Here is a 26,864-nt window from a genome sequence, read left to right as displayed (position 1 = left end):
TACTAATGCCTGCCTCTGCCGAATTTCCAGCACCGTCATAAAAAGGCCCCCAGCAAAAGGCAGTGGAGGTGATCAAGCACTGGAGCAGGTTGCCCAGCGTGGTTTTAAGCCTTCGTCTTGGAGCTACTCAAAGCCTGACTGGACAGAGTCCTGAGCAACCTGCTCCAGCTGACCCTGCTTGAGCAGGAAGGCTGGACTGGATGATCTCAAGAGGTCCCTTCCAACCTCAACAACTTTGTGATTCTGTGACTGGATTTCTCTATTTTCAAAGCTACACTGGCTTCATTAAAATAGCAATTTAAACTGATTTAGTTAAAACTGAGATAAAACAATGGTTTGACCTTCCAGCGAGACCTGGACAGGCTGGAGAGTTGGCCAGGGAAAAAATTAATGAATTATAACAAGGGCAAGTGCAGAGTCTTACATCTGGGTAGGAACAACCCCAGGTTCCAGTATAAGTTGGGGAATGACCTATTAGAGAGCAGCGTAGGAGAAAGGGACCTGGGGGTCCTGGGGACAGCAGGGTGACCATGAGCCAGCACCTTGTCACCAGGAAGGCCAATGGTACCTGGGGTGTATTAGAAGGGGGGCGGTTAGTAGGTCAGAGAGGTTCTTCTTCCCCTCTACTCTGCCCTGGTGAGACCACACCTGAAATATTGTGTCCAGTTCTGGGCCCCTCAGTTCCAGAAGGACAGGGAACTGCTGGAGAGAGTCCAACACAGGGCAGCAAAGATGCTGAAGGGAGTGGAGCATCTCCCTTATGAGGAAAGGCTGAGGGAGCTGGGCCTCTTGAGCTTGGAGAAGAGGAGACTGAGGGGTGACCTCATTAATGTTTACAGAGATATAAAGCGTGAGCGTCACAAGGATGGAGCCAGGCTCTTCTCGGTGACAATCAATGACAGAACAAGGGGTAATGGGTTCAAACTCGAACAGGGGGATTGGACTAGATGATCTTTCGAGGCCCCTTCCAATCCCTAACATTCTATGATTCTCAAACCAATTTAAATTGCTACTAATTTAGCTAGACACTGTAATGACCTATCTCAAATGAAATACAACCATTTAAACCAAAACTCTGAATAGCCAGCCACTTTTATTTTTGCCCAATCTTTCTTTGAAAACCAATCTGATTATTCAAACAGCTGTAACTTTAAATGAGGAAAGGTTTCAAAATGGCAGTGGCAGAAGTTTAAGCAGCACGTGAAACAGGCACAGATAATCTCCATTTCTGTTCAAAGAGAAAGCAGCAAGTGAGCAGATAATCCAAATTTTCCATTACCAGATATCACTAAAAAGTGCAAGTACTCACATTAGAAGCATAAAGACTATTAGTTTGCTTTGACAAACACTTCCACAAAACACCACCATGCAGTGAGTAAAACATTAAGTGTATTACATACAACGACAGAATACCAGAACAGGTACTCACACTTTTCTATACTGGCACTACCACCACTTGTTGGTGCAGCCTCAAAAGAAGTTCCTCGTACGGTAAATATTTTAATTGCTTCCTCACATTGCACAGTACAAAGAATATTTCCTAAAAGAAAGAGTCACATTATATTTTTAAATAACATAATGACATACTGTGCTTTAAAAAACAAAACCAAGTGAAAATTAATATCAGAAACACATTAGCAGTTCTTCTAGAATAGACAACATTCAGTTACTTCCCAAATTTGCAGTTTTAGATTACTAAATTTGAAACCTAGGCACTTTAATTAAAATGTGTGCAATCTACATTGATTATTTTTTAGCACCATATTTCTGAAGTATGGTAACAAATCCTTGATTTTAAAGGATACATAGCATTCAAATAATATCTTATGAATGAGCATTTAAGTTTCAGAAGAGGAGGGAAAAACCCCAACTTTGAAAGTGTCATTCTTTAACATACAGAGCATCTATAATTCAAAGTAGATCTTTTACACTGTTGCATGAATTCATCAGAACAGATGACAACGAGGCCTAAGTATTTGTGGGACTGTGTTTCTCTCAATAAGATATACTATAAGGTATTTACTTCACACTGGAGACTGCAGGGAACACATAAAGAGAAAACTGCCGCAACAGCAGCTATTCATAATGAAGTCATATAGAAACTGAATTACTGGAAAGCAACTCAAAAGTGCAATACAAAACCACATTCTGGCGACATAACTCGAAACGTAATACCAAGTTGGTACACGTGGTACAATTTTGTACCGTAAAATTAAAAAAAACCAAGCCACTGAGCTCATATCTAAATTAAAACACAAGGTCAGACAAGCATCAGAGAAACAAGACTGGAAAGTAACTGTAAATTAAGTCAATTAAATATTATGAATAATTAGTTCAATGTCTTCATAACTAAGAAAAATAACCCTGTGGTATCTCTAAATCAGAACTAATGCTAGTCATATTAAATAAAGCTGGACAATTACCTTAATGTCTTATATTTTACAAAATCAGAAGAACATTAACAAAGAAAAGTATAAAATGAGAAAGAAATGTATAAAGGAGATTACCAAATTCTATTAATTGAAGTGACAGACCTAGTTTCTAACTGACAGTACCAAAGTTGTTGGATTACTTGCTTTCTCACACACGAAGCATCATTGTCCATCCCCAGGTTTCATTTTCATGAACCACAGCAATTCAGATTGTTAAAGTGCAAATTCTTATCATATTCCAAGATTTTAACAAGAGCATTATGTAGAAAAGTTATCAGTATTGGGTCTTCTGTTGCATGAATACCACATACCTTTTGTGATTACCCACCTGCATAGATGGTTCTCACAAAAGTGTCTGGTGACTTAATTTCAATAATGTCAGACACAGGGGCAACATCAAGTTTGCCAGCCACTCTGGGCATAAGATTCTAGAAGTTCAAGATGAAAAGTTAGCAAAGTAAATGCTAAGTAAAATCTACATGGTCACTAAAAGAACATCTGCTGTCCCAGTTTTAACTTTATATAATGCTGTCTGTAAGTAAAAAGGCACATACGACTGCAAGATATTTTTTTTAGGGCTACTAATGTAGCTTTAGCAGCCAAATAAAATCCCATTATTGGAATAACATTAGAAATTTTAGGAGTCTTACAGTAAGTAAACATTTGATATCTTAAATCAGAAGGCTTATTTGCTTCAATAGTTTAAAACTGAATATAGATGCAATTTACTCAGAAATGTGACAATTATGGATTGCTGAGTTCTTAGCACTTCAAGGGAAAAAAAAAACATTTTGGTAAGCTAGTTACCGGAAACAATAGGAAAAAAACCCTGCACTCTTCCCGCAAAAGTAAAAAAACCATTATTTAAAAATTATTATTAAAATATATATTCTCCTGCTCTGAAACTAACTCTAGAAAAACTACCCAGAACTTCTACAAATGGGAAGGAGGATAAAAAGGGTAACATAAATCATGACGAAATTAACGAGAGCAAGAGTTTTGTTTGCTTTTTGTTCCCCCTCCAAATCTGGTATAATGCAAAGGGCTCAGTTCTGAAATTTTAAGCATTAAAATCTGGAAGCATAAGCTTTAAAGTAAAAGTTATCAACCTTTACTAAAACACAGCAGGTCAAAATAAGGAAAAAAAGAAAAAAAAAAAAAATCACAAAAAAAACCCTAAGGCAATGTATGTAAAGATTTCTCTTAGCAAAATTACAAGTATACGAACAGATACTGATCGGGAGTGAAAGTAGTCAGATGAAAGGCTGATGTCATTATTCATCCCACAGCAGCAAGGTTTCTGAAGTATCCTTTTTCTCTAATTTAGCTCTGCCACGTTGACCAGCTTGTTAGTACTGAGCCTCTCCGCGTACTTAAAAACACATTGCTTAAAAAAAAAAGTTCTGAAAAAATGTATTTTCTTTTAAAAACATCTTGGCTAGGACTTGGATCTGTGTTATTTATATACATTTACAGACATTTCAATTTACATGACCTATATCATAGATGCAATCCAACCCCCCCAATGTGCTTCCAACACGTCTGCACACTCTCATTTCAAAATTTTTCATCTCAATTTATTGTACTTTTCCTTATAATTTTCATAACGCTCTCAGATCACTTAATCTATTTTGTGTTATTGTACATTTTGCCTTGTGTACACAGAACTAACTGGTTACCACTAAATATTTCTTCTACACAGTTCCTTTGCCCAAGTCAGCCCATAATAAAACCCAGACACAAAATCAGTGTTTCTAACTTCTTAAGCAAACTACTGTAACACTTTTTTAGAACTCTAAACTGTCCACAGCTGACCTCTCTCAGGCATTTGATCCACATCCTTACGTACAATAGTGTCTCCATCTCTCTTCTATAAGAAATGTTCGATTTGCTTACCTTCCCAAAGGCAGATGCTCCAGCACAAATGTGGGTATAATTACATTTTTTATGAGTTTCCACAATCAAGGGAGTCAGCTCCTCTGAGGATAAAAATATATTGCTCAAAATTTACAACTATCTTATTTTCAGTTACAAATTCAAATACAGTTACTTTTGTCAATGTATAAGAACAACTCTCACCTGCTAGAAATCCTTTGTACATATCATGCTGAGCGACTAGCACTTTTGCAACACCCTGCACTTTGCTGACTTCTTCTGCTACCTACAATTACAAATGAATTTTTAGTAGTTTGTATCACGACAGCACATGAAGGCTCCAACTAAACCTAGACAGAGTTCCATGATGGCAAACACCATAAACAGTAAGAGAGTCCCTACTGAAAAGAGCTTACAGACTATAGATTAGCTAAAACTGGAACACAAAAGCATGTGTATTTCAAAATCAGAACAAACCTGACGGAACGAAATACAGATCTTCTGACTCACACCATCGTGCCTTACATGATAATTAAAATTAATTTTGTGAATAAGAAAACCACAAAGCAAATCAAACATAGGACAGATTGCCTCCTGTATCCAGGATTTCATAATGATCTCATAACAATCATACTTGAGGATTATTGCTAAGTATACATATATACAATCATCAAGAAACCAATCCTGCTTTCTTTTAAATCAGTCAATATCTACTGCACAAGCACATAACACAAATACAAACGTACAGAAATGTTATGATCTGTGTCCAAATTTTAGGAGAAATCTCTTGTTTGCAGCTGACTCTTTGCCTACTGATGTGATGTATATTTTCAATCCTATATTTAGCCATTTTTCCGTTAAATTTGCAGAAGTGAAGTTTAAATGATAAAAGGGTTGCTGCAGATCAGAGAGAAGAGGACTGACAGCAGTGTCTGGAGACCACATGCACTGTCCCAGAACTAGCATAGTTTTACTGAGTATCAGTTTACCCTCAAAAATGAACAAGAGGAAATAAATAAAAATTCCATAATAGCTGCTACAGAATATCTGTTTGAGTAATTCACTCTTTTGTCCTACCAACACAGATTCTTAGAAGCTTAAAAAAAACAACAAAATGCAAACAAAACAAAACAACCAAACAAAAACACCTTCATTTTCTGTAAAGTACATTTCCCGAGTATGACATACATTGCCAAATAGACACCATATACTCGGTATCAAAAAAACAAACAAACAAAACATTCTCAATATTTTTTCTACTATACAAGTGCCAAAGCATAGGGAAACTCAAATACAGACATATCAGGCAAAAATTTGTTTTCATTTTCTTGATCTAGATAAATATTTGCTTCTAGGTCTCCACCTTGAACACCTGGGTCTCAGTTAAAACCAGTCTTAAATAGCCAGTGAGGTTTTTCCAGCTCTTTGTGAATTCTCTGCCATAACTATGCCTCCTAAATGAAATACCACATATTGCTTTCAGTGTAACAATTCATAAAAAATAGCCTAGTGTGAAAAATACTATGCATATTTATTTGTACTTTTACTGTTCATACAAGACCACATCATGCTGGAATAAGAACATCAGTAATGTACTATTATTGTTTCTAGATTTTGCACATAAAAATATGACTAACAATACAACAGCTAACGTACAATAAACTTTTTTAAAATGTGAGCTAAATTATAAAGTCAAGAAGCACTAATTTCAGAATTTTAGGTTGCAAACACACTCACTATGCCACTAGTAGTTGACTAGTAACAGCAAGATGCTCAGAAGCCCTATTTGTCACTGTGCTGTTTCATTTCTGCTGGTTTCCATTTGAACAGCGCAAGGCTCTTTCCAGGTTCTTAGCACTGCAATATTTGTCCTGAAAACTTTACAGGGCAATATTGTTTTAAAAGTTAATTGGCCTTTAGTCCTATAAAAATGTGCTTGCTTAAGCTTACAACAAATGATATGGATATTCTCCCTTGTGAAATCAAATCTATACCCGTATTTTAACTTCAGAAGAGAAGTGTTCAAGTGCAAGACATTTCCAGCAGATTAGCAATTCCTGGTACGGTTCCTCTTCACTACAGAGTGTTTTTCAGGCTGACCAAGACGCTACCAAGTATTGCTTCGCTGCATTCATTTCACTCTTATGAAAACAGCATTTCCTACCTTGTCACAGCTGGTACCAGCTACTAAACAAGAAACTTCACCTCCAAGACGTTTTGCCGCAGTGATAGTATTTAGGGTAATGGGTGTAAGAGTCTCATTGTTGTGTTCTGCTATGACTAATGTACTCTGAAACCTCCGGACCAGCGATGCCTTTGAAGAAAGAGAGAGACAGAGGAGTTTGATACATAGCATTGAAGTAAAAAAAACGCTCCTAAGAGCATCCAATGTTTTACAGAAACTTATCAATTATACAAACTGTAAACCACTGTTGTCAAACAAAATATGCTAAATCTAGATAATTTTTATTAAGTAGGAATACATTTGACTACATCATAACATGCTGTGTTTAAGCTAAAACCTCCACAGGAAAATACTGAACAATATTAAGAAAAACATTTTAATACATTACATTTGAGCTCAGCCAATCAATTTGACTAAGTACCTCAAAGGGCGAAGATTAGACCAGTAACAATAAGATACAAAGAAATCAAGGGTAGCAAATAAATATTTACTTTTGATTGGTTTGTTTTTTTTGTTCTTTGGTTGCTGGTGGTTTTGGTTTCTTTTTTTTTTTTTTCTTTCCCACGAAATCTAGCAACAGAACTCACTTTTTCAAGTGGTTATGTATAAAGGCAAAACTGTATGCAGTGGCAGGATGACAATTAAGCAGAAAGCTTCTACAGCCTGAAAACACACTAATAAAACTGTTAAATAGCATCAGGTTCATTTTTTTCTATTTTCCTTTAAAACATTTGACACTTGACCACTTAGTTTACAACCACAATTTAATGATCTTTGGATAATAATTTTGACCAATTTACTGTCAACATAGACTTCAACCTCTAAAGCAAAAATGAAAGAAAAAAAAGGCAAAGAAAAAGCAAAGGAAAAAAAAAGGAAAAAAAAAGAAAAAAAAAAAAGGCAAAGAAAAAAAAAAGACAAAGAAAAAAAAAAAGAGGCAAAAGGGATTTGCCATGAAACCAAACCAAAATAGTCTAAGCTCTGAGACTCTGCTCTCTAATTTTCAGGTGAACCTGCAAAAAGCATTATTCCTCCAAGACCAACAACAGGGCAGTGAAAGGTTTCGGGATGGGAAAGGGAGTATTATCCTTCAAGTTCATCCTATATCAAGCTTAAATCCAGACTTGAGTTATCTTCAATGTAATGCAAAACATCCACTATTGTGACCAAGGCACAAACACTAACACATTGCTAAGACTGCACAGCCAAGTACTACTTTTTTTAAACTTATATTCTGTCCCTATCTCCACTCACACCAAATTGGCACTTAAATTAAAATTTTAAAAAGCCTCTGGAAATCTGCAAGGTTAAAATTTTGATTTGGACTTGAACCACACAAAGCCTACCAACACGCTCAACTTCACACAGAGAAAGCAAATCCCAAGGACTTCCCTGAAGCTAATCACAGTGTAAAAATATAAATACAAAGATAAGTTTTTGCAGACTGTAATTTGTCATTTTGATTAAAACAATAAGGATTCTTGTAAAAGTGCCCTGCATTTCATCTTTTATGCTTAAGGTTACTTGTTATGATTAAAGATTCTAAGGTCATTTGAAGCCTATTGCCAGTAACAAAATATTTATTGCTAATACAGATCAGACACCATATTTTTGATTATATTTCGTACATCATTTGCAATAAAAGTTACAAGATTTTAGTCTCCTTTTGAAGAATAAATCCATGCTTTTGTGGCAAAAATCCCACTTCTCCAATGATTTATATTTGTGTTGCAGGGTAATGTGGACCGTGCTCCTGAAAGTTTCTGAAATTTTTAAATTTCCAGAGGGAGCCACAGACTCTTTAAAGATTTCTTTAACAAGAGCCTAGCTTGGCTCTAAGAAGCATGCATATCAAACACACACTTAATTCTGACTATATTATAGTCTTTTCCCTAAATAAGTACCAGAAAAGTACTGCACCACCAGAAAAGCTCTTTATCATTCTGTCAGACAATTCTAGAATAAACTGAGAAATATTTTCTTTAGCCAGAAAAAGTAAGAGCAATGGTTGTTGCTTGAGGAGAATGGATATTACAGCATTACCTGGGTATTATTTTTTTAACTGACAAACCCACATTTTATATTTGTGGGAACTGCACACCGGAAGGTCACTTTATGCCTACAGGTGTGACATTTCTGAACACAAAGACAAGACGAGATTTAAAATAAACTAGAAGTCACATTCTAGATCTTGAGTAAAAATCCTGGATGACAAGTAAGATTCCTATGTGAGTCTGAATTCTAATACACTAACACAGGTAAAGTCTTTTTTAATAAAACCAAACCAACACCAAACTGACTTTTCTTTGTTAAAATATTTTGCAGGTAGTTATTTTGATGAAGTAACTTGTCCAGCTGCACGTGTGCAAGAATAGCTCATTATTTCACTGACATCATTTCTCCACCTGTACTTGGTCAGGATGTCTAGTTTCAAACCTAGATAAATTCGGAAGGTTGAGTATAAACCTAAACAGCCGGCAGCAGGGGAAAAAAATACAAGAAATAAGACACATAGGCCAAGTGAACTATTGAAAACAAAGCCTTGAGAGGGAACAGCACTTGGTGCTTGTGCCACAGAAGGCTCCTGGTGAAAACTAGGCTCTGGAAAAATCAGGTCATCCAAAGAAATCAATTACAGTTAAACATCCTACAAATCTGGACAATTGAGTGGCTTCTCAAGCATGTCAGTAGATTATGAACACATCTGCCAGCAAGCAGTACAACTGGAAATTTATTTCACCTAGGTTTAGATACAAATCAAAGCTAGACACCTATGTTCCCTCTACAGCAGAAACATCTACATTTCCTCTCTGGTGGAAACTCCAGACAGTGATTCAATTTATACTAAAATAAACATTTATGAAAGAAAACCGTCTGGAGTTTCCAACTCCCTGTCCTCCCCTCCCCAGCATTTACTGTAGAGCAAACCTGGCCTCTGACTTCCAGATGTCTAAAAGTTGGTAAGATTAACTCAGATGTGCAGTATACACCAATTAAGTCACTCACAAAGTACCAAAGGATTTGATGAATCTAATCTATCTTCTCAAGCTTCTCCAGAGCCACTTTTTGCTCCCCGTGTGAGAAACTCAGCAATGTTTTCTGAGAAGAATGTGAAAAATTTAAGCACAATATCCACATTTCTACACTTCCGACAAAATAACTTAGACTACTCACTGCCACTGTCCCTGCCAACTGTCAGAAATCTGGATATGCCCAGTACACATGCACAGATAAACCCACACACGAGGCCAGCACTCCAGACATCCAAAGTACTCATTCAATTTGTGCTGGTGATCTGCTCTTCACAGCAATGCCAAGGCAAACTGAACTTACGTTGCACTTTCAGTCACCTGAACAGCAAGAAGCAGGCCCAGCACTTCTTAAATACAGATTTGCCACGTATATGCTACAAAACATATGTATTAACAGCTGGAAAATCCCAGACAGAAGTGTTATATATATTTGCTTGGTGAGCAGACAGGTAGGTATCAATGGCCTCTACAGTCAGGAATCAAGAGCTAACTGCCTGCAGCCTGCTCCAGGATGCTCCTTGTAACACACGAATCATGAAATCAGCTCTGCAAGTAACACGTGACAAACAAAGGAACAAAAGACAGGACAGCCAAAAAGTCTTCCCAAAAATGTGAGAGCTTCAGCAGGGGTATTCTACATGGATGCACATTCCAAATATGCATAAATATAAAATAGGCTGTTAGAAACTTCACCCAGGAAACTGAATTTTGCCTCCCAGTGTCTTCAGAGGAACCGCTAGAAGTTTTAGGAACTAAGCCAAAATAGAAATTCACAAGGCAAAAGCACCCAACAGCTGTACCCACAAAGGTCTAGAGCTGCACTGCTCAGCTGTAAAAGCAAACTGGCCATAAATTAAAATTTTAAAACTGCTTAATATTAATCATGTCTCTTATAGAGACCTATTACCACTGGGCAAAATTCTCAACTAACTCCAGAACTAGGAATTGGGGTATTACTAAAAATAACGGCTACCTTCCTTACAACAAAACAATGCCTAATTCTATTAATAGGTAGACTTGTAGCTGCAAAGCTTTAAAAAAAAAAAAAAAAAAGAGGAAACATTTATACTTCTTCTAGAACCCCTGTACATATCTGGCTACAGAAGAGGTGCAAGCAACAGCTATTTAACTCCAGGAAACACTAACTAGAAAGACAACAGTAAAGGCACCTGAACTACAAAGGAGCTGTTAACTGCTGCAAAGAACAGCAAAAGAAATACACAAAATACTTATGAAAAGGATTTAGTTAATGCAATAAAGACTTAAAATTACAAGGAATTGAAACAGCAATAAAAGATGTAATAAAGAAGAAACTTTTCCAGATATAATCCACACGAACCATTAATAAAAATCAAAGCAAAAAAAATGTCTGAAATACAGACAAAACAACTGAGATTGAATTCAAGATAAATGAATACATTTAAAAGTTAATAGTCTGAGCTTATCAATGACAACTGAAGGATATATTAAAAGTATTCCCTAAGACTACAAAAATGTAGCCCAGTACTTTCTGAGTAAGACGTATTTCAGGCTATTAAATCTATTTATCTGAATTACCTTGGTCTAAAAAAAGAAACCCACACGTGCATCATGAGATATATATGACCAAAATAATAATCCCCTATTTTCCAAAACACCAGGAAATTAAAAGCTCTGAACGAATCAACACAAACTCGAAGACTCAACAGCTGTGAAAACTGCCCACCTTAACACTGTAAAGACAAAATAAGAATACCTGCTCAATATCACTAAAAATTAAGCAAGTGACATTTCACTTTATTCCAAAGCTATCATATGGTAAAATACTATACTAAAAAGTGAGAAACTAAACCCGATAGTTAAGACCACCATCATGCAAAGATCGCCAACAGCTTCATAAGAACATGTATATATTTTGTTCAAGCCAACTCTAAAGCAACTCTTGTCCCCTCAAAAAACATATTGCAGAAACAAATGCAACTTTTATTCTGCCTGGACCTTTAAAACAACAGCAGAATCCTGAACTATTACACAAAGCTGGGGGCTTTTGAAGGAGCATGGAGGTAGAAGTGCAGGTGACCAAGACATTAATTTTGACTTGGAATAGTTAAGACTCGCACTGCTTGCCCTTCATGAATATCCTTAGGATAAACTCTAACTTCAACACAGGCTGAATAACAACTGGATACAGAATTAAAGGCACTGGTATCCACGTACAATCAACTTGTTTCCTAACAGCTGTGTAATGCCATATAAGAAGAGAAAAACACCAGCGCTGTGAACAGGCAAAAAGGCAGACGCTTGTTTGATAAAAATGACAGAGAATGTTAAGGGAATACATTATCCATTTGTTTTATAAAGGTAGGAATGTGTGACATCAAAACGCTCCTTAACTTAAAGGTCTGCAAGATAATCCTGATGATCACAACTTCATCATTACAGGTTTGGAAGGGACCTCAAAAGCTCATATAAAGCTATTCTCCATCAGATGCTAAGCAACCATATCTATGTTATTTCCAACACAGAGCTTATTGTGTGTTCCAATAATGAAGACTCCCAGGCAACCTATTCCAGAAACTTACAATTGTTTCAACTAGAAAAGATTTCTTAATGCCTATCTTAACTCTTCATAACTATCTTAAATAGCTTTCTTGCAATTTAAACCAAGTGTATAATTTTATTATCCATGGACCAGTGAAATGTCTTATTCCAACCTCGTCACCAATTTTTTTACTTGCTGTCTCATATTCCTCCTCAGTCCTCCCATCTTTAAGTCATGCAACTCCAACTTTTCCCAGTTTCTCATACTTTACAAGTCTCTGACATTCTGTTTTTCTCTAGACTCTATTCACTCTTGAACTGCATGAGCATTAGCAGTGCTTAACTGGACTTTGTTTCATTTCTCTTGCAGAATACATTGTCACCCACACGCCGAAGACGCACATGATGTTTTATTTGCTTTATTTTAACATATTTATTATTTTAAACTAATATGGCTGAAAATGGAAGCTGCCCTCATGTTTCCAGGACATGAAACTGAATTGTGCAGTAATCATAAGAGTAAAGTAGTATTTACACAGCAGTACCATATGTTCCAGGAGCTCCAGAGATCACAAGACCTTTGGCTCTGGAAAGCCTACAGCCTAACAATAACTGAAAGATGTCCATGTTTACAACAGCTATAATTTTTTTTATTAACTAAGTCACGTATGTCCTGGTCTACCTTTACTCTTGAGCCATTCTTGGTACCTGAAAATGATTAATATATCCATAATTCCTATTTTAGAGCTGTACAGAACTGTAATACCTGTAAAAGCTTTGGGGAGCTCAAAAAGAAATCTGTGAGACTTAAAGTTCTTTTAGAAGGGCTATTTACACGCTGTTCTAGTGGAGGAAGTGTGTAGCAGTGAATGCTATGAGACTGACCAGATATTCAGGGACATTTCATGAATCATCTACTCCAACTAACCTTGAGTTCACCTACTCGTTAAATTTGGCAACAGCCACTGTGACACAATAAGCAGCAAATGGCCTCCAAAAGCCCAGCACTCCTCACAGCTGACCAGTATGAAGGTCAATATGGAAAAGCAACAAGTGTTTCACATTAGCTTCATTCACAGATGGTGATGGTTAAGCAGTCACATTTCTACACAGCTGAGTTCATGGGACTGAGAAATACTCTATTAACATCTCAAAAGCCCAGAAGACTTCTCAAGACACAAATTTCTTTACTAAGAGTTTTCAATAACAAACTCGAAGAGTCTTTTCCAGCTGTAAGTGAAGTACTGCTGCTCCTGAGCTATTCCCTACGAAGGTGGATGAGAGCGAGCACTGAGAAATTTAAGACTTCCCTTATGACTTCATTAGCTCTTCACATAGGACAACCATCCTCAACTCTTGCCTGCAGTGAGCACCACAAAAAGCCTCTTAAACACCCGCCGTCCGCTCAGAAACTTTATTGTTAACAGCCACAGTGCGGAAGAGAAGCGCAGCCGTCCGGCCCCGGCGGCGCCTGTTGCTCGCGCCGCCAAGCCACCCTCAGCCACCGCGGCCGGGCGGCGGAGCTCGGCCCCGCGCGCCGCCCCTCACCACCTCTGCCCCACTGGGCACGCGTCCAAACGGCCGGGGCGGAAGGAAGGCGACCGGCCCCTCGACACCCCGCACCGGGCGCCGCGGCGGAGCGGGCCGCCCCGCGGCCGAAAGGACGCTCGCTTTTCCCGCTCTCCCCCCCGCTGCCCCCCGCCCTCACTCACCGCCCGCCGCAGGCGCTGCGCCGCGACCGCCCGCAACATGGTTCCACCGCCCGGCCCGGCGCCGCTCTCGCGAGAAGCGCGCACCACCCCTCCTCCTCATTGGCCGGAAAGGCGGGCCAATGAGAGGCTGGCCAATGAGCGGCGGTAGAGAGTGCCCCCCCCCGCCCGAGGGCCGCGCGCCGCGGCGGTTGGAGCGGCTCGTGCGGGAGCGTGGCGGGGAGCGCGCGGGACGATTCTTTATTGCGAGCAGCAGAAAACGGAGACGCAGCAACAACAAAACCCGCCGCTGCAACTCCCCCTCAACGCACCCCCGGCTGCCCCATAGCCGACACCTCCCCTCGGCGCTCGGGCGGTGCCACAAGGCTGAGCAAAGTTGCTGCAGGTGTAAAGGTGCACAAAGTTGCTGCGGGCGTAAAGGTGCACGTACAGCGCCTGCAGAGCACCTCGGAAGGAAGCGGGCACCAGTCCATCTCGCGGCATGTGCACCTTCCTGCCTAAACTGATTTGTTACCAACACCAGCCGTCCTCAGCTGCCTTTTACCGTTTGCCCCTGCGCGGTTTCTGCAAAGAGTTAAAGCCCTTTAAAGAGAGGAAAACAACGGGAAGCAGAGTTATGCGTGCAAATGCCTATGCTCCACACCAGATCCTATCCCAAGCCAATAAAAATGTGGTTTGCAAAGAAAAAGAAGTGAAAAGTCTTAATTTGTGGCTATGGAGCCAGCAGAAGTCTGGGAGGCCGTGGGCAGGCTTCCAGCCCCGACCTTGGGGGCACGGCTGGGCATTGCCAGGTCTCCCCAGCCACACTCCCCACAGCACTGAACGCACAGCAAAAGCAGAGGAGATAAGGTGGTGACGCAGCGTGTGGCACACTGGAGAAGCCAGCCGTCACAGCATGTGCCAAACATCCCAAGCCACCAGTTGTCCAGGAGGTCTGACAGCTTCAAAGAGCAGCCCAGGACAGCATGCCCTCACCAGGGCAGATTCACAGCTGTCTCACCAGCACCCCTGTGCTTGGCCCCTCAACAGCATTGGAGAATAGCTCATGTGCACTGAATAATTTATAGATCTTTTTAAATTATTAGTACTCACTGTTTTTTCCATACCTCTGGATTTTTTTCCAGGTGGCAAGGAGAAAGATTTAAAAAAAAAAAAAAAAAGAGAAAATCAATGAAACAAAATATTTCAGGCCAAATTCACTGATAAAGTATGTGCTGTGGCTCTCTGAAAACCTGGTGTCCTGGAGAAGCTGGCAGGAGTTGCCATGCTGGAGTGATCAGTCCTCCAGCTCAGGAGCCCTGAGTAACGTGGATCTAGGACATTCCTGACCAACTTTCCATCCCAGAAATTGCTGGATAGCAAGCCACTAATGCAATTTCCTCCTTCCCATCCTGAAGTAGTTTAGAAAAAAGAAAAAAAAAAAAAAACAGAAACAAACAAAAAACAAACCACGACAAACCCTGAACAATTATGGCCATTGGACCATTCTTGCAAGAATAAGTGGTGATCTGCAGTGTGTCAGTGATTCGTTCTGCATTTCTTAGGCACCTCATAGAAAAGCAAAAGGCACATTGATCAAAAAGACTCTTTGGATTTGCCACAGCTTTGGCACAGGATCACTTCTAAAATGTATTCTGCCACACGATTTTCGCATCAGATGCCAAAAAGCACTACTGCTTTACAGCAAAAGCTAACCAGGGCCAGCCATGCAGGCATCTGAATGGACCGTTTACTTTGTCTCAAATGCCTCTGTAGTAGAAGAAAAGCAGCTGTACTGCATATTCCAGCTTCCTGGCTCTACCTAAACACCCCAAGCCCCGAGGGAGGGCTGCGGAGCCAAGAGCTGAAGGAGGTGGCAAACCTCTTCCAGGGCCTGTGCCTGATTACACGGGTTAAAGTAGCTCCAGGGCTGCTCTAACTTCTGCCTGGGCCCAGCTTCATCCCTCAGTCCCCCAAACATGACAACAGAATGAGTGTTTAGGGCTCCTGTGTATTTCCTGTATTGAGCAAACAACTGGGTTTAAAAAAAAAAAGTTGTCATAAAGATGAGGGGAAAAATTATTTTGCTGAAGTCACACGACCTTGAGATGGGTTTGAGAGATATTTAAGGTACAGCATAACTCTTTAGAGATGTGAAGTTTTATGCAGTATAGAAATCCCTATCTGCACCCTAGATAATCCAACAAAAGGAACAACAGAAGTAAAATAAGGGTACAAAATAAGAATATCCTGGGCATCCTTAATTTGGCCGTTATGTCTGTTTAATTAAGGTGTTTTACTCATTAAAATCATGGCACGCAATTTCATAATCCTATTTGAAGCTCCAAAACTGAGCTTCCAACATACACATCTCATGGGGATTAAATCTCTAATGAAAATAAACGTGTGTACACCTAGAAACCCAAAAGCACAAGAATAAACAAATTGATCTCATCTGAGTTTTTTTAAAAACTCAGACTGAAACAAAAGTGAGCGACTATCAAAATTGACCTAATTGCATCATAGCTCAGAATAAATTGATGCTTTAACTATGTATCTGGCTTAATAGCATACATCATATTTTCACAAGCAGAGTGACATCGCCACACTTTAGGTTAGATTTCAAGGTGTAGTACCATCAATCCAAGGACATGATAGGGTTTTTCTTCTGTTTTCTGTTTATAATTTTGATTCAAAACCTCAGCAACACTTCAGATGCATGTAATCCTTATTGAAACTGGCTTGATGCGGATTACACCCTGAAGCACAAAGGAAGTCTTTATCACTTATGGCCAGTGTTTTAGGAGCTTATAACTGTAATCAGGTAGGGATTATATCAGCATGATCCATATTAGCTAAACCGTGGCAAAAAAAGCTTTTTTCTATTTGACCTTCCCACCTCAGGCATGACTATAATAAAAGTGATATAACATGCAACAAACAGGTGCTGCTGATGGTGGAGTCACCATCCATGGCAGAGTCACCATCCACAGCAGGCACAATATAGTACTTTGTTCTTTGAAAGAAAAATTAGTCATTAATTAGTGGAGGCAGATCCTTGTATGGTGCATTGTTATCCAGGATTATTTCATTAGGATCTGCTGACCCAATTTCTGCATTGGAAAGGGAATTACATTTTTTCACACTATTGGAAAGGGGGGGAGAAAAAAAAAACAAACAAACACAACAAACAATAACATAGATTATTCAAACTTTTAAAAATACAGTTCCAAGCAAGAGCAGGTACCTGTATTGGTATCTCTACAAAAGCCAGATAAAATTAGAACCATTACAAATATGTAATCATGCCTCCAGTAGAATCGGATTTTGATTCCCTTAAAATACATCATTCCTAATTAAAACATATGGAATCCAGCTAATACAGCCTCATGACTAAGGGATTTAGTGAAGGGCAGGAATTTTTTTATTACTGCTATGATGTTCCCCTCTGTCACAGGCCATCCTTAGCTTATTCTTCCTGCAATTGTCCTGGGGATAGCTGACTCAGATAAATTAAAAGAGCTTCATTTGGGAAGGTTCCCCAACACATGAAAGGATTCACCTCCTAATCTGTCAAAATCCAATAATGTTAAAGCATCTGCAACCTGCTTACAGCTCAGCAGGGCCCTCTGAGCCAATGGGAAGGACTGGACCATGGCTCAGCACCGGACGGGTGGCAGCACAGAGGAACAGGACAAAAACCCACTCTGGAAGTGGCAGCAAGAGAGATCTTTGCTGCTGAAATATTTTGTACCCAAGCACTGCAAGCTCGCATGATCCAAGTGGTTCAGCCAGCCCTGGACATTGCCAGTCCCCCTGCACTCACCCCTTCCTCATGGCCAGGAACAGGAGACACATCTCCCCAAGATCCTGCTCTCTGCTCCTCATGCTCACTGGCACAAAAATACACCTCAACACGTCCAACATTTGAGTTCCTTTATAATAAAACAACACTACAGATGTGCTTAATGCTTTGCTCCGATCACCTTACAACCACTCACCTCCATGTCTCAGAGCAGCAACTAGCCTTTCATGAGGCCTTAACAGCAGTGCTCTGGCAGAGGAAAATACCAAGGGCCCTGTTGTCAAGGTGGGGGACAGAGGAAAGAGCTCCCCTAAAGCCACCCCATAGCAGGGACAACCCTGATACGAAGCCTACAAAACCAGCCCAAGCAGGTGTTTCCCCTTTCTTATAAATTCCTCTCACTTGCTAATGATTTCCATGTGCCAATCAAGTAATGAGGGAGTCAGGGAGCAACATCACATCACATTTGTTGTATATTTCTGGAGCAGGAGATCATCAGAGGGTTAAAGAAGCCACTTCTGCCAAGGTCATGGGCAAAAACGGACCATTAACCTCCTGAAAGCAAAGGCTCAGGTTACCTTGGAAGGTGGCTTGTCCTGCCAGGGAGCAGCAGTGGCTTGTGCAGAGGATGAGGAAGTGATGCTGGCTGGAAGAGCTCTGCTCCTCTCCCAGTGCAGACACCCACGATGGGTATTTTGCAACCTGCCGCCCTCCTCCGGCACACAGCTTCTCTTGTCACTAATGGGAGATATGTGTAAAATTCTCTGCCAGGTTATGGCAGCATTATTTTTTAAACATGTAGCTGCTTTTTCTGGCTGTTACACTACTGGAGAGGAATCCAGACGCCCCTGTATTCCCACTTGTGCCATCCCAAGCCATTCCTGCAGAGGCAGGGACAGTCAGCATGTGAAATCATCCCAGGGGAACAGCCCTTTCCATGCCTGCAAGCACTTCAGGGAAAGTTGCTTTTTGCTTTTTCCCCTTCAGTTTCAGCTCAGTGAATAACACTTTGGTGCTAAGCACAGCAGCTGCAATACGCCTCAGTTTTCAGTATTTTGGGATCTGCCTGATTTTTGAGATTTTTATTGCAAAGCTTGTTGAGAGAGGAGCACCCTCTGGTGAGGTTACCTGCAGCTCATGCCACCTGGTGACAAAGGCCATGGTGACAAAGGCCTGGTGACAAAGCACCTCCCACATACCCTGTCACAAACTCCAAGATGCTACAACTTGCCTTTAATCCTGCAGATAAATGGCATAACAAGATCCAGTGGCTAGGGGCTGTATCTAAAATATACACTTAATTTGTCATTTAAGTGAAAGTATTTGACAACCAGGATGGCTTCACAGGGAGTGGGGCAGCCTCTCCTGCCCTGGCAGGCTACATTCAGACCAGATGCATCTCTGGGAGACATGACTGAGGTCAACCATAAATTAACAAGCTCACTGTGAGGGGAAAAAATAATAATACCAGGTCCAACTGCATGGTCTGGTAGGAAGGAGGCCAGAGGAGATGGGCCAATGAGTCCTTTCTGTGGCCTTGAACTTTCTGAAGCCTCCCTATCCGGAGGGGAAAAAATGGCAAGGGCTCCCTTTGCCATTTTACCATGGCTGATTCTTAATCAATAGCAGGGCTGGCAGTAGCTCTTGTGCAACACCACTTTCCCCAGAGCTGGGCCCTCTTCCCCTGCAATGCTCCCAACCCCTGCTGGTCTCAGAAGAATTGAGCCCAAAGCTCCACATAGCAATTCAAATGCATCACCAGACATTAGGCCACCGGGTTAACCACTGTTTAATTTCGTCACATTTGTTTGTGAGTTATGTACGTGCCTTTCTTTTGTCAACATCTCCTTTTAAAAAGGATATTGATTTTGTTTTCAAAGGCTCTCGAAAATAAAATGAATGACTACATTCTAAGGAAGAGTCATTTTCTCAACAGCTGTAAATAATTTATTGTTCGCAACCCACCCAGATCAAAAGATACTTCATCAACTGATGTGGCAAAATCTGGTGCAAGCTGCATTTCTATTATCTCAGATCCAATTAACCATTTGGAGCAGACTAAAACATAACTAGATCAATCCAGAATCAGATTAATATCCAATCCATAATCACATTAATCACAATCTGTCCATAATTAGCCATCAGATAATCCCATTGGACAGGAGGTGACATCCAGTATCCCATTATCTCATTAATTATCTATTTTCAGTATCAGACATTGTTCCCAAACACAAGGAAATGTTTTTTAAAGGAAAAATGGGCAGTGAATTCTCCTTTTGCTACATCCCTCCCATTGAAGCCCCCAATGGTTCGACGTTGAAGTTTTACAACATTTCTTTGTTTTTACATGCTCTGGTAGAACCAAGAGCAGTTTTTTGAGAGATGTCATCATTTTAAATAAAATATTATTATCTTAGGAAGATGGATAAATAAAACATTTGTTTCATGTGAACAAGTTTGTGCAAGAAAACCCTTCATCAAAGGTTTTAATGGTAACATGATAACAATAGCTTTGCAATGTTAAATCTTATTGCAGATGGTTCCTTGTCCTTTTTTGTAATGTAAGTGAAATTGTGTTCCATCTGTTTTAATTTTATAATGGACTTAATCCATGGCTGGCTCTGAAAGAATCAGCATTTACTGCCTTTGCAATCTGCTGCAAACAAAAAAATTGTTACCGTTTCCCCTTGTATTTCCATTTGGGAGAAAAACCGAAGAGTTGCTCCATAGAGAGTGGGAAGCACTGCCAGCCAGCCTCACCCCACGGCCAGGCAGCCCCGGCTAGCTCTTGCACCAAACCCAACTGGAAATGCCCCAGAAGTGGCTGGAAACCCTGGACACTGGGTGGAGGGGATTAAGGAGTAATTGATGTGGCAGGAGAGATTGCATTTGGTTTTGACCAGCAAATGCTTCCAGCAGTTCCAAGTGACCTGAAAGCAGTTTTCCAGAGGTCCTTCCTGACATTTATTATTCTATGATTTTATGATGCACTTTCTCTCACACACCCCCACCCCCCTGCCCCCAATGAACCAACAATTAACTTTTTTGTAAAACATGGTGGTATTGGGCTGGCTTTATGCCTCTTGGCATTACCTGTAGTAATTTTAAAGTTTTTCATACATCACCTAGAGGAGGTTCAGGGTTTTCAGCATTTCCCTGGCAAGTCCGTTTTTGGGGTTTTCTACTAAACTTGCCGTGCAGCACTGTCCACCCTCGTCCTACCTGCCTGGTCATGAACTGAGCCCAGTCCCACTGTACCTGCCTGGTGTCAGTACTGACAGAGGTGTGCCTGCAGAGCAGCCTTGTGTTGGTTTGGAAAAGTTTGCCTGGCTCAGCTGTAACCTTTCCTATTCCTAAGCTGGTGGGAGGTTTGGAAGAGCAGAAAGGACCCTGCCCTCCAGTGAGAAAAACAGTGATGCAACATGGAGCATCCCTGCCAAGCTGCTGTATTCTTGACGTGTCTCATTCTCCTATCACTCTGACATTTTATTTTTGCATTTTATTGTTAACACATGCAGATGCTGACTCACTCAGGACTCCGTGGACTCCAGCCTGGGCTGGAGTCACAGTTCCGCACCCCCTTTCCTGCCAGACACCCAGGCATTGGCAGGACACCCCGTGGCACCCCATGGCCATGGCAGCACTGTGAAAGTTCCCGTCACCCATCCCATGGGATCACCCCTGTTTGAAGAGTCAGCCAAACTTTTCCAAAGCCCTTTGCATCCCTCACCTCCCAGCTCAGTTCTGCTGCTGGCAAATGAGCCATGCTGATGGCAGACAGCAGTCAGACCACAAACCCTGACAGGCACCAGGGCCACCCTGCCACTGCCACACAGGCAGGGGGCACATGGGCTTGCTTTGCCCTACCCCGAGAATGTCATTGCCACACCGCACCTCTGCACCTTCGCACATGCAAGGGTGGGCAGGGATGCTCAAATCCCCTGGCAACACATGCCCCTGCTGACATGGGTACCACAAACACCATCCTGGTTCCTTTCTTGGCACCTGTGCAAACTTAAATGTTTGCTTTCAGCATCTGGGGTCATCAAAGGCATAGCAGGGGCTGGGGTCAGGCTGGGAAGAGTGGGTCAAATAGTCAAATGCTAGATATCCAAATCCTCCTCTCCTCCTCCTCAACTTCTGAGGTTTCATACCTACAGGGTGCCTGACTCATACAAAACCAAGTGCTTCAGCTGGAAAACCCATCCTGCCTGCTTCCTCTGAGCAAAACAAGCACAGCCTTCCCTTCCTGAGCCAAAATGTAGTGACACTGTGTCCTTCCCAAGCCATACAGGTTGGTCTATGCCTGTCAAATTCTGTGTACAAAATTAAGAAGGTGATTGTGTGGAGGGAAGGGGCAGGACCAAAGCCCAAAGACAGCAGCAATCTCAATTCCAGCACTTACAAGCTTTTATGGACCTTTTCAGCACATCATACTGCCATGCTGTGAAGTCTTTGGGAATTTAAAACTGAGTCAAAGGCCGCTGAAGTGCTCTACCTATTTTTCTGCTAATGCACAAGAAGCCCATGGAGACCAGGGAGAAGAAGGGAGGAAAAATGAATAGAAGGGATAAGAAAACAATAGGAGAGGTTCCGCTGCAAGAGCAGCATGGGATCAGGTGCATGAAAATGCGGTAAAGTACTTTTATTTCGTCTAATTTCAGCCCATCGCGCAGCTTACTGCCCTGGATGGCCGCCTCAATGATGCCGGCGGTCCCGTTCGGGTCCGTCGAGGCGGCGCTCCCGCGCACGCCCCTCAGCCGGTACTCGCTCCGCGAGCGCGCAGCCTTCAGCTGCCATACACCGCGAAGCACCCTTCCCGTCTGCCGCGGGGATGCCGCGCTGCGCAGCGCCGGGGACTGTCCCGCCGCGTCCATCCGTGGGCACCTGCCTGCGGCACCAGAAACGCCAGGAAAAGAGACAATGAAGTAAAAGACGAAAGAAAGGGACAAGAACAGAAAAAGGGAAATAAAGGAAAGAGAAAATAAAAGGCGTGAAGAAAATAATATGGAAAACAGAGGGCAAAAAAAGCTGAAACGAATCTCCATCTGCTAGGGCTACCGATGCCGCCGTCCCCTCCGTGTACAGACACGGGGCGCACGGCGCTGGGCACCGTGCCAGGCGGTCCGAGGGTCCCGCAGGCGGCCGCGGCTGTCGGGTGAGTTCCGCTGCTGCCGGGGAGCAGGGCACTGAGACGCACACCTTCCGTCCCTGCGGAGGAGCTTCTTCCGCGGCTCACAGGACCACCCGCCCCGTCCGAGCCAGCGTCGCACCACACGAAGCCGGGCTCCCGCGGGGTGCGCGGGGACTCCGCGCCACTCCGCGCGCCACCGCGCGCCCATTGTTCACCACGGCCAATCCGCGGGCGCCCTCCCCTCGGCCACCAATCGCCTCTGGGGGCCGCGCGGTGAGGTCAGCACCGCCCCCCCCCCCGGGCGGCCGGTGCGCGCTGACATCACGGCGCGGCCCGGCGGGGCGGGCCCGGGGGGGCGGGCGCGGCCCCCGCCCCGTGCGGCGCGGGTAGTGGTGGAGCGGCGGCGCCGCATCCCGCATCGCGCATCGCGGCCGGTGCGCAGGGGCCGCCCGCATGGTGGACATCCTTCTCCCGCGGCCGCTCCCGGGCGCCATGGGGGAGCCCGCCAAGAGTAAGTGCGCGCAGGGCGACGCGGCGGCGGGGCGGACGGGCGCGGTGGAGCGGCCGCGGGGCTCTGCGGGACGTTGCGGGGCCGGGCTCCGCGCCGCCGATGCCGTCGGGCGGGCTGGCGGCCACCGCGGCGCCCCGGACCCGCGGGCGCGGTGACAGCGCCGGGAAGGGCTGCGGCAGCGCGGCGGGCGCGGGCGGCTGCGGGCTCGGCCCGTGGCATGCCCGGTGCCGCTATTCCCGTTCGTGCCCAGCGCTCCACGGCCCCCGCTGGCTCCATTTCTTACCGAATGCCTGTCCTTTCGGCTGTCCGCGCTGCTTATGTCCTTTCTTTCTGCTGTTCCTATTTCTTTCTCTCTTTTCCTCTGCTTTTCCTTTCTTCCCTTCCCTCCTCTGCCTGTGTTATCGTTTTTCTTTCTTTCTCTCCTTCCGTGTTTCGGTTAGTCTTTTTAAAAAATTTCTCTTTCCGTTTTTATTTCTTTCTTTCTCTTTCTGTTCGTCTGGTTTTGTTTGGTTCTATTTCTCTTTCTGTCTTTTTGATTTCTTGTCTCTTACTGTTTTCATTTGTCCATGTTCTCGTTTTAACTGTCTCTTTGCGGTTTTTTTTTCACTGTTTTTTCCTCTTTCTGTCATTTCTTTTTTTTCTTTCTTTATTTTTTTTCCTCAGTTTTTGTTTTAGAGTTTCTGTCTTTTTTTCCCCTCTTTCTGTCATTCCTTTTTTCTTTTTCTTTCTTTAATTGTTTTTTTCCTCAGCTTTTGTTTTAGAGTTTCTGTCTTTCTGCTTTTATTTCCTTTTCCAAAATTCTACTTTTATGCCTCTGTCTTCCTGCATTTATTTCTCGCCATCAAATTTCCTTTTAAAAAACATTCTGGCTGCATTTATTTATCTCCTTTCATGTTTCCATCCTTTCTTTCTCTCCCTGTTTCTGTCTTTATTTCTATTTCTGCCTATTTTGCCAAAAAAAAAAAAAAAGTAAGAAAAAGGAAAAAAAAAGTAAAAAATAAGAAAAAAGTGTCTTTCCCTAATTCCTGGGGAATTCCTTGCACATCGCTGCCCCTGACTGTGCCCCGCTTGCTCCCGGCAGGGCGGCCGGGGCTGGCCCTGTGCGCGGGCTGCGGGGGCCGCATCCAGGACCCCTTCCTGCTGCGGGTGTCGCCGGACCTGGAGTGGCACGTCGCCTGCCTCAAGTGCGCCGAGTGCGGGCAGCCGCTGGACGAGACCTGCACGTGCTTCCTGCGCGACGGCAAGGCCTATTGCAAGCGGGACTACAGCAGGTGACCCCGAATGCACCGGCGCTCGTTAAAAAAAAAAAAAACAAACAACCAAAGCCAAACCCGAAAAAGCACAAAAGCCCCTTAAAACTCCCTGAATTTCCCCCAAACGAAAACCCGACTCTTGGCTGCTGCCCGTCGCCCGGAGTCGCCCCGACGGTGCGGCCGCGGGCCCTGACAGCGCATCCCGTCCCCGCAGGCTCTTCGGCATCAAGTGCGCCCAGTGCCGGGCGGCCTTCAGCAGCAGCGACCTGGTGATGCGCGCCAGAGACCACGTCTACCACCTGGAGTGCTTCCGCTGCGCCGCCTGCGGCCGCCAGCTCCTGCCCGGCGACCAGTTCTGCCTGCGGGAGCGCGACCTGCTCTGCCGCGCCGACCACGGGCCGCCCCCCGACGGTGCCGCCGCCGCCCGCGGGCCGCAGAGCCCCGCGCTGCCGCCGCCCGGCGCAGCGCACCTCGCAGGTACCGGCTCACCCCTTGGGACGGGGGACGGGCGACGGGCGGGGTGGGCGGGTGGGCTGCGGCGGGTGGCGGTGCTGACGGTGCGCACCCTCCTTGCCCGCCACAGAACCGGTGCCCGGGCGGCCGCCCCCCCCGCGGCCGCCGGCGCACAAGGCAGCGGAGAAGACCACCCGCGTGCGGACGGTGCTGAACGAGAAGCAGCTGCACACGCTGCGGACCTGCTACGCCGCCAACCCGCGCCCCGACGCCCTGATGAAGGAGCAGCTGGTAGAGATGACGGGGCTCAGCCCCCGCGTCATCCGCGTCTGGTTCCAGAACAAGCGCTGCAAGGACAAGAAAAAGTCCATTCTCATGAAGCAGCTCCAGCAACAGCAGCACAGCGACAAGACGGTGAGCGCCCGCCCGCTCCGCAGGAGAGAGAGGTGGGAGGGGGGTCCCGGGCCGGTGGGCTTGGGCGGCAGCCGCGCTGAAGCCCCGTGTGCCCGCAGAGCCTGCAGGGCCTCACCGGGACGCCGCTGGTGGCCGGCAGCCCCATCCGCCACGAGAGCGCCGTGCAGGGCAGCGCCGTGGAGGTCCAGACCTACCAGCCGCCCTGGAAAGCGCTCAGCGAGTTCGCCCTGCAGAGCGACCTGGAGCAGCCCGCCGCCTTCCAGCAGCTGGTGAGAGCCGCGCCGGGCCGCTCCGTCGGGTAGCGGGGGGAGGGCAGCCCCGGCCCAACGGGCCCGGGCGCTATGGGAGGGGAACGGGGGGACGGCGCCGGGCCCTCACCGCCACTGCTCCCCCAGGTCTCTTTCTCCGAGTCCGGCTCCTTGGGCACGTCCTCCGGCAGCGACGTGACCTCGCTGTCCTCCCAGCTCCCCGACACCCCCAACAGCATGGTGCCCAGCCCGGCCGAGACGTGAGGCCGCCCGGCCGCCCGCCGCCGCGGGACTTCCGCATGCCTGCGCTCCCTGCATGAGACACCCGGCCCCGGGCCGCTCCCAGAGCGCCGGACAAACGCCTTTGTTTTTTAATTATTCTTATTTAAAAACAAACAAAAAATATGTTACTGACGGCCAAAAAAGCACCAGGATCCTCGCTGCCTTCACTAGACCGGAGAAAGAGCCCCCGCCCTGGTTATTTCGTTATTTTGGATTTTTTCCCTGCGGATTTCGATGTTTCTTTCCCCCAAAGAAACGCGGATTTCACCGCTGGAGCCCGGCACAGTGACAGGCTGCCTCTGCCGCCACTTTTGCCGGCTACGGCTTTTCTTCCCTTTTTGGAAGGGAAAAGAAAACAGAGATACAATACAAAGTGGGGAGAGACTCCCCTGGCGTGCGCGCCTTTCCGCGGCCGCGGAGCCGCGCCATCCAGCCTCATCTCACGCCGATGCCTCTCCCGGGCCGCGGCGCCCGGCCCCGCATGATCGCTGGAAAAACGGGACACGGAAACGAGACTTTTTAACGGGAAAACCAGTACTAATTATGTTATCAGTGGACGGAGGACGGATTGTTTGAGCCTTTAACGAACAAAAGTAAGTTATTGTTATTTATTGTCAGAGTCGGCGGTTCAATAGTGGGATTAAATATTTTGGACTTAATAAAAAAAGAGAAAGAAGGAAAAGGAAAGGATTAAAACGAAAAAAGCGGCGGGAGGGTGGCGGCGGGGGCCACCCGTGTGCGAAGCGGTCGGCTCGGGGCGCGGAGCGGGCCGGGTTGGGGTGCGGATCGGGACGGGCGCTGGCCGGCTTTGCCTGCACGGCCTCCCCGCACCTCGCTAATCGGCTTTCCCGCTCCGGACCTCTTATTTATAGCCGAGGAGGCGGAGCGCAGGTTTCCCTTTCGGAGCAGCCCCCGGGTCCGGCCGGGTCGTGCCCGCACCTGCCGCTGTGCGGGACCGCCTCGCCTTCTCCCGGGGCCGGCGGGACCCGGCCGTGGGGGTTCCCCCGGGGCGGCGGCGGCGGCGAGCCGAGC

General features: G+C 44.7%; 2 protein-coding genes across 6 annotated transcripts in view; one reads left to right on the top strand and one right to left on the bottom strand.

Moving 5' to 3' along the window:
• ETFA (electron transfer flavoprotein subunit alpha) overlaps nucleotides 1-26,864 on the bottom strand; it is a 44,889-nt gene that overhangs the window by 17,370 nt on the left and 655 nt on the right. The window contains exons 1-6 of one of the 2 annotated variants that reach the window (XM_065076257.1): nucleotides 13,757-13,890; nucleotides 6,472-6,621; nucleotides 4,512-4,593; nucleotides 4,329-4,411; nucleotides 2,761-2,860; nucleotides 1,430-1,540 (exon numbers count right to left, since the gene is read on the bottom strand). In XM_065076257.1, the coding sequence (XP_064932329.1) occupies nucleotides 1,430-1,540; nucleotides 2,761-2,860; nucleotides 4,329-4,411; nucleotides 4,512-4,593; nucleotides 6,472-6,621; nucleotides 13,757-13,795 (565 nt within the window). In that variant the 5' untranslated portion in view covers nucleotides 13,796-13,890. Of the gene's footprint in view, nucleotides 1-1,429; nucleotides 1,541-2,760; nucleotides 2,861-4,328; nucleotides 4,412-4,511; nucleotides 4,594-6,471; nucleotides 6,622-13,756; nucleotides 13,891-26,864 lie in introns of those variants that run through there. The other variant, XM_065076256.1, reaches the window with a different exon arrangement.
• On the top strand, nucleotides 23,024-26,148 carry ISL2 (ISL LIM homeobox 2). 4 transcript variants are annotated; one of them, XM_065076247.1, is made up of 6 exons: nucleotides 23,024-23,182; nucleotides 24,264-24,453; nucleotides 24,650-24,912; nucleotides 25,019-25,302; nucleotides 25,401-25,571; nucleotides 25,698-26,148. In XM_065076247.1, the coding sequence occupies exons 1-6, from the start codon at nucleotides 23,125-23,127 to the stop codon at nucleotides 25,812-25,814; spliced, it is 1,083 nt and encodes a 360-aa protein (XP_064932319.1). In that variant the 5' UTR covers nucleotides 23,024-23,124; the 3' UTR covers nucleotides 25,815-26,148. The 4 variants fall into 4 exon arrangements, with proteins under 4 accessions (XP_064932319.1, XP_064932318.1, XP_064932316.1 ...); XM_065076246.1 differs by having other exon boundaries at nucleotides 25,019-25,571; XM_065076245.1 differs by lacking the exon at nucleotides 23,024-23,182 and having other exon boundaries at nucleotides 23,378-24,453.

Source organism: Columba livia, chromosome 11, assembly GCF_036013475.1.
Source record: "Columba livia isolate bColLiv1 breed racing homer chromosome 11, bColLiv1.pat.W.v2, whole genome shotgun sequence".
In the NCBI taxonomy this organism is placed as follows: Eukaryota; Metazoa; Chordata; class Aves; order Columbiformes; family Columbidae; genus Columba; species Columba livia.
This window is presented reverse-complemented; position numbering and strand designations above follow the sequence as displayed.